Source organism: Miscanthus floridulus, chromosome 18, assembly GCF_019320115.1.
Source record: "Miscanthus floridulus cultivar M001 chromosome 18, ASM1932011v1, whole genome shotgun sequence".
Classification (NCBI taxonomy): domain Eukaryota; kingdom Viridiplantae; phylum Streptophyta; class Magnoliopsida; order Poales; family Poaceae; genus Miscanthus; species Miscanthus floridulus.
In genome coordinates this window covers 62,137,436-62,144,313 of record NC_089597.1, presented here as the reverse complement: position 1 = coordinate 62,144,313, position 6,878 = coordinate 62,137,436, and the positions used below count along the sequence as shown (strand labels likewise).

Below are 6,878 nucleotides of genomic sequence, written 5' to 3'. Positions count from 1 at the left end.
CACTGGGGGGGAGGGGGGGGGGGGGGCACCGGCTCAATTCTCACTTGGGCGATGGAAAGTCACCATGTAAGGGTGGGGCAGAGGTTCGGAAGGTTTCTCGCCCTAGTAAGAAGATCTTCTTCTTATTTAGAATGATGTGAGGACAGTCTTAACCCCTTCGGGTCGAGTTTTTTTTAAAAAAAAAAATGACCAATTGTGCCACCATTCAAAGTAACAAAAAGCTAGGGATGCTACAAAAGCATTAGGTCCGCGCAAATTAACATCAGCAACCAGTAGCAAACGACAGTTACAACTCTATTGGGGCTTATCAGTTAGTTATAAGCCAATGAGGAATAATGCAAGTAATAATATAAATATACAAATGAGACTGACCTTTCCATCCACAGCAATATGTACTTACATAAGTAACAATGATGCCTAGATAGAGAAAAAAATATCCAAATTTGAGCAGAAGGCAACTCCAGTGAAATATTTGGAAATTCACTTTTGGTCAGTAAACAGATTTCCCTCTTTTGAATTTTGCACAAAAAATAGAGAACCAGTCATAAAAATTCAGGTGTCCAGGATTTGTCCAAATAAAAAGTGCAGAACTTCCGCTTGTATCAGGAACCCCAGTATGAGGAACAAGAATCATATCAGCAGAGGATCTGTCAAGTTCGAGGTGTCCGTGACATGCATCTCATTGATTCTAATCCAGCGGTTGATTGCAGGCTAAGAACCTGCAACAGAATGAACTATTTTGTCATTGATGGAGGTATCTGCAGTGTAAGATTTGGGAAATAATTGAAAACCATCATGTTCTTCTCTGTTCAGGGAAGTGATTCTGATAGGTATGTATACATTATTTGGCTGCTGAGATCTGAACTAAAAAAATATCTTCAGAATTGTTTGGATCTACAGGATGGGTTCTGCCTGAGGAAACAATTCTTTTACTTGCAGGAAACTCCCATGGTTGATCATGTTTCTTGCAATCCCATATTGGCTACATCGCTATGTTAAGCTAGTATATTGTCTCTACACTAAACACGTCACAGCCAGGCGACCATGATTTGAGCTAATGGAGCTACGAATTCACTGTACCAAATTTGTAAAGCAGCAAAAATAGTTCAATGTTAACCTAAGATGGCAGTCAAAAGAAAAAGGAATTGTAGCAATGAGAAAGAAAAAATAGGGAAACCGTGAAAACTTCTTCAGATCTCATATCATCACCCTAATAAACAAAAAGAGGCCCTCCTTTTTTAGAATGTATGTGTTGCCGACCCAGCAGACCAGTGCAAGACAATAACAGATTAGGTGTAGCATAACATTAGATGAAACATCACTTTGCTTGTCTTGTACGGAGGATTTTGTAGTCGTATCCCACATAAGTATGTGTCCTGTTATAGCTCACAGCAACAGTTGAACCCTCTCTTCAAGCCCAACAAAGAGAGCAAAGTTCTCTTTCTTCTTCATTGTCATCGATGGTAGTATTTAGTTGATCTTTATCAGCATCCCCCTGAGCACCACTGATCTGACCCTCATGTGTAGACCCCCATAGCCTCTGACAGAAATTGCAGCAGGATAACACGTGGCAATGATTTTTTTGTATGACATGGATCTACACAATATAACAAGAAATCAATGGCTGGGAACTGCAGTGTCCAAAAAAAATAATGAGGGAGCGAAGTCTAGCATCTTTGAAGAAAATAGAGAGGAAAAGGAAACTGAAAAATTACTGGGCTCTGTTTATTCCTCTAGCCCTTGGTGGCAGCAATACAACCCAAAATCTGTTATTTTTTGTCTGGCATGGATCGAGTCATCATAAAAATTCAGGGTGTTTTTTATTCCATCAAACAAAATCTGGATGGCATAAATGCATGAACTAAATTTTGCAAGTAGAACACCAAAAACAAAAATAAATAAAGGGTGACAACAGGAATGTTTCAGATACACAAAAGTACGGGGTCCAATGTTACGTAGAATCTATAAGACAATCCAATTACAGAAGATTCTGTAGAAGCTGTGGAGGCCTAAAGCTAATAGAAATAAAAGAATAGTGGGCAGTAGAACAACTCCATTTTTTGCCCTGGACAGAAGAAACTATTGCTACTCTCCTCAGTATGATGCAGTTCTTGTTCCTGACATTGGTACAAAAAACACACTTGTAAACCTCATTATTTTTACTGCTTGCCTGTATGGAAGTATATATTTGTAAATAGGATTCCTAATGCTTGTATATTTTTGGAAGTCCTACGTCGATTTAGCATCACATGCAAATGGCACTGCAGACCAGGCCATGCAGTAAAGTAATGATGAATCTGGCAAAATACTAAAGTAATTGCTAATCTAGTTGAAGATGGGGAACTCCAACGAAGTAGTAGTGGCAGAGAGAGAGAGAGAGAGAGAGAGAGAGAGAGAGAGAGAGGGAGGTAGGGGGTCTCACATCATCTGTTGCCTGAGAAGTAGTGGACCATTCGACCATTGATTACAAAATTTTACCATTCCTGTGTCAAGTTCAGGATGACATAACAATGAACCGATCATTTAAATTCTGAGTAATCACGTTGGCAGAAAGTTCATTGTGTTATCTCCTAGCTTGCAGAATCCAAACAAAAGCAAATAGGTGACATTAGCAGTTACGTAATCTCTACAGAAGCAAAGGAAGGTTAACTCTAGTTCAACCTAGTTGAAATCCTCGTCACCTTTTGCTGTCGTGTTGCTTGCCATCCATGTGTGCCTACAAATATTTGTTTTGAAACGCTGAGCACCTACATTGGCAAACCAGCAAGGCAATTTATGAATGGTAACAAAAATAAAGTTGCATTCCAGGAATACAAGCTGCCAACCAAGAATTCTAAGTAGGAATCAAATCAAAGTGGTTGTAATCCTCATCACCTGTTTTTTGTTGTGTTGGTTGCCAGTCATGTGTGCCTACAAATATTTGTCTTAAAACGCTAAGAACCTACACTGGTAAACGAGGTAGGCAATTTGTGAATACAAAGAACAGAAAATTTGGGTGCAATCCAGGAATGCAGGCTGCCAAGCTAGCACTCATAGTAAACAACTAACTAATAAGATCAGGGTAGACTACTAATGTGTAGAGCAGATCTTTTGGGAATTCACCAACAAACTGACTAAACTATCTGACACAAGGCAAACTGATCTTGCCAATTTCGATCTGGCAACACAGCAACCTATGGGGAACACTGAGTGCTTTGCCAAATCGAAATTGGCCAAAAGAAGGAAGAGCTGAACATATAATACCTCCATCAAGCTATGAGCTCACAAACTGATTTTATTATTGGAGTAAAAGGCAAGAGACCAAGAAGTTCTAACAAATCATTACCCGCCTAAGAGCATCTTAAATTCGTATCTACCTAAATAAAATGTAAAGTTTGCCGTCAAAAAAAATAAAATGTAAAGTCATGAAATATTCCATCAACATTAGACTAAACTAACGCTTACATGCAATTGTGGACATCAAGGAAAGTCCAAGGGCTCCAAATGAGTAGCTTGATACAATGAGCTCTGTTGCTGTCAACGGAAGAGTTGCGAAGGCGGCATCACGGCATGGCAGGCTGCTCCTAAATTCCTAAAATCCTATAGCTACAAACACTAAGACACTAAGGACAGTTGTATTACTAATATATATTTGAAAAATAGGTAAAGGCAAAGCAACAGGAGATGCAAGAAAGGAATGGTGCCAACTTTAAGGTGTTGGTTAGGAGACCATGCTGGTGTAGAGGGCAGTTCCCAGTGAGGAGCGATGGGCCGTGGCAAGCCATGTTTGCGGTCACAGTCCACTCACTGTAGACATCCGCTGAGCTGCAAAACACAAAAATATTTAGACAAGATCCAGGAAACGCTAGAATCCCTGCACCCAGCCCACAAGCCAGTGAAAGTGGGACACATTTTTACGCACCCAAATTAGAAACCACATCTAATTCATGGTAAGAACAGGAAAACTGGAACAGAACAGAATATCATAACTGAATCATAAAATCTCCAAATTGGTCACAACAACAACAACAACAAAGCCTTTAAGTCCCAAACAAGTTGGGGTAGGCTAGAGTTGAAACCCAAATTGGTCACATAAGTTTTTTAAAAGGTTGTGCTAATGCTAAGTAAGGAAACACTGCACCTGACATACCTTTCACAGTGGCAACACCTTATCCAAGATAAGGCAGTGTTTGACCAATCCTAAGCACCTGAGAGACCACCTTCTAGCTGCCGAAGCCTGAAGATGTTGGGGCTGCATCATGCATCATTTCTGAAAAACAATTGTGTCAATGATTTTAACAGCAACAGGGAGCGCCTTATGAAATGGTAAAAGCCTAAGCATATCATGATGGAAAATGTACATGGAACTTACCTATGTGTCAGTAAAAGTACAAGAAACACTTGAGTGACCACCTTGTACCTGCCAAAGTCCAAAGATGTTAGGGCTACATCATGCATCATTTTTGGAAAACAGTTGTGTCAATGATTTTAGCAGCAACAGCGAGCATCTTATGAAATTTTAAAGTTGGAGCTACATACTGTAAGCCAAAAGCAAGCATGATGGATGTGGAGATAGAACAAATAGGCATTGAATTAACAGATATAGGTTCTTTGGACCAAAAAAAGTAAAAAGAATTCCATATAACTTTGTCCTGAACTGTTAGACATGATTGTATATAATTTTGAACTCAACATGTAAGTGCATTTCTCAAAGGCAATTCGTACGCATCACTCAAATTTCACAAATCAATCAACATGCAGTACCAATGCTTGCAATCAAAATCATGGTTGTGCCGGTGTAGTAGTAAATTTTGTATAAAGCTCAAGAACGTCTGAGCCAATGAAACCCATTTTTTTTCAAAAACTCAAATCAATACACTAAAGATGTGAATAACGCCCGCACTTACGATCAGCCAACCAAACCTATAAATTATGGGGAAGAGCTAGTTGCTTAGCGGGTATTTGTTCACATGAAAGTATCAATCATCAAAGAACTCGATATATTTGTTTCACAAGAACTCACCTTTTTTTTATTCTGGAACTCATCCACACCTGCAGTAAAGAAACGTGTAATTGAAAACTGCTCTCGTAGGCTTGAACCAACCAGGTATCCCCCAGGCATCGCACGTCTGAGTACCACTCCGGTCCCCTTGCGATTCCCGCCTGGGAGGAGCACGGAAATGAAGAGATGAGATGACAGGGACGGAGGAGGAGAAGAGGGTGAGGCACTGCCAGATCCAGCCGCGGGCACTACAGGCGAGGGAGAGGCCAGCAGCATCCGTATCGCCCGTGCTGCGCGGTCCGCGGCTCGCGACGCAGCTGGGTTCGTCGAGCAGAGGCAGCTAGGGTTTTGTAGAGCACAGGAACACACACGAATCGGCGGAAGGAGGCAGCTGCGGGGGCGCCCGCGCCGCCGGCCACCGGAGGGGGTCGTGGTCGTGGCGCGTGGGGGGCGTGAAGGAGGAAAAGGACGGCCGCCGCCGTGCCGAGGGCCGGCCACCGCACCGCCGCCCTGCCCGCGCCCGCATCGGGAGAGATGGGGAGAGAGAGAGGGAGGGGAAGAGTATAGACTGTCGGGACTCACCAGCCAAGGGAACGGAGGGGGAGGGGACTGCCGGTGCGCCGCCTGCGGGGGCGCCGTCGGACGCGCCGCGTTAATTCACCGTGAGGCCGCAGATGTCTTTTACCTGCAAAAACAACTTAAGTATGTGGTAGACGTATAGAGTGATTATCAGGCATTTGTGTAAATGCGGAAAACATTGATGTTCATTAAAAATATGACAGGCTACGCTCAACATTAAAGATAAAGGTGTTTATCATTATAACCAAAGTGTTTATAGTCCATAATTCCATCACAAGAGATTCTAGGCTTTTAAGACTCTACAGAGGTATACAACTGTATCCACACAGAAATACGGGATTAACCACCATACTCCGGACCTTGAATAAGGGTTGGCTCATGATTTCCAACATTTCCCTAATCCGGCTAGAATATCCGACGAAATTTCGAGAGGTTGCCCGGTCAATGTCCACATTCCCGGCGTCCCGGGCAATGTCCCGGACATTCCCGACCGACGCCAACCCCTTTTTTAGTTTCACAGATAAACCGGTTGTAATTAGTTACTTGGCTTGTCGACCCCATCCGTGACATGTGGTCTGTACGGGTGGTTACTCAGACTTACGTATCCCAATACACAGTCATTACTGCTCCACGAGCTATGTCGTCTTAGATCCCACACTCACGGTGACCTACCCCTCGCATGAGCAAGATATCCAAGTTATCACCAGGATTACCATATTAGGAACATTAATTCTTAGCCAGATTAGTTAAGTAAGTCAAGTTGTATCCTCATTGGTTTTAGTGGCTAATTAACCAGGTGTAGCATTCTACACGCGCGAGTATAAGTTCTCTTCTCATGCTTGACTTCTACCATTGCCCAAGCAACTAAACAATAAGCATTAAGTGTCCCATTCCTGTTGTTTAGGTGAGAGGCTTCTATAGATGTTTAGACTACTCTAGGTGTAGTATAAGAGTGACCCTTATCCAAGACTACATGTAATGCATAACTCATAATGTGACTTGATAAGTATCCAAAGTAGGGTTCATAATAGTGGGGTGCCTGCCTGTTGGATGAGCAAGGATCCCATAGCTTGGAACATCGCTGGACGTCTCTCCGATATCACGTACCTATATATGTTCATGTATGAGATACTTATGTATGCATGACATTATATTAAACATGCAAGAGGGAGTGTTCAGGTATACATTGAAGGACTATCGATTTGTGCTATCGGATAGTCCGGCATGAATGTCGGACAGTTCGGTGATTCTGGGACTTAGTGGGAAAAGGACATACTGGGAACATCAGACCCTCTGAACTAAGATCGGACTCTCCGGT

At 42.4% G+C, this 6,878-nt stretch overlaps 1 protein-coding gene across 28 annotated transcripts; it reads right to left on the bottom strand.

Moving 5' to 3' along the window:
• Positions 1 to 210: 210 nt before the first annotated feature.
• On the bottom strand, positions 211 to 5,685 carry LOC136520696 (uncharacterized). Of its 28 annotated transcripts, none has more exons than XM_066514332.1 (9): positions 5,564 to 5,685; positions 5,003 to 5,142; positions 4,352 to 4,399; positions 4,130 to 4,249; positions 3,445 to 3,804; positions 2,875 to 2,910; positions 2,682 to 2,747; positions 2,423 to 2,483; positions 1,604 to 2,117 (listed from the first exon to the last, which is right to left on the bottom strand). In XM_066514332.1, the coding sequence occupies exons 5-9, from the start codon at positions 3,458 to 3,460 to the stop codon at positions 1,979 to 1,981; spliced, it is 318 nt and encodes a 105-aa protein (XP_066370429.1). In that variant the 5' UTR covers positions 3,461 to 3,804; positions 4,130 to 4,249; positions 4,352 to 4,399; positions 5,003 to 5,142; positions 5,564 to 5,685; the 3' UTR covers positions 1,604 to 1,978. The 28 variants fall into 28 exon arrangements, 5 of the variants coding, with proteins under 5 accessions (XP_066370429.1, XP_066370433.1, XP_066370430.1 ...); XM_066514336.1 differs by lacking the exon at positions 5,564 to 5,685 and having other exon boundaries at positions 3,445 to 3,585; positions 3,688 to 3,804; positions 5,003 to 5,552; XM_066514333.1 differs by lacking the exon at positions 5,564 to 5,685 and adding an exon at positions 5,234 to 5,552.
• Between the last annotated feature and the right edge of the window lie 1,193 nt (positions 5,686 to 6,878).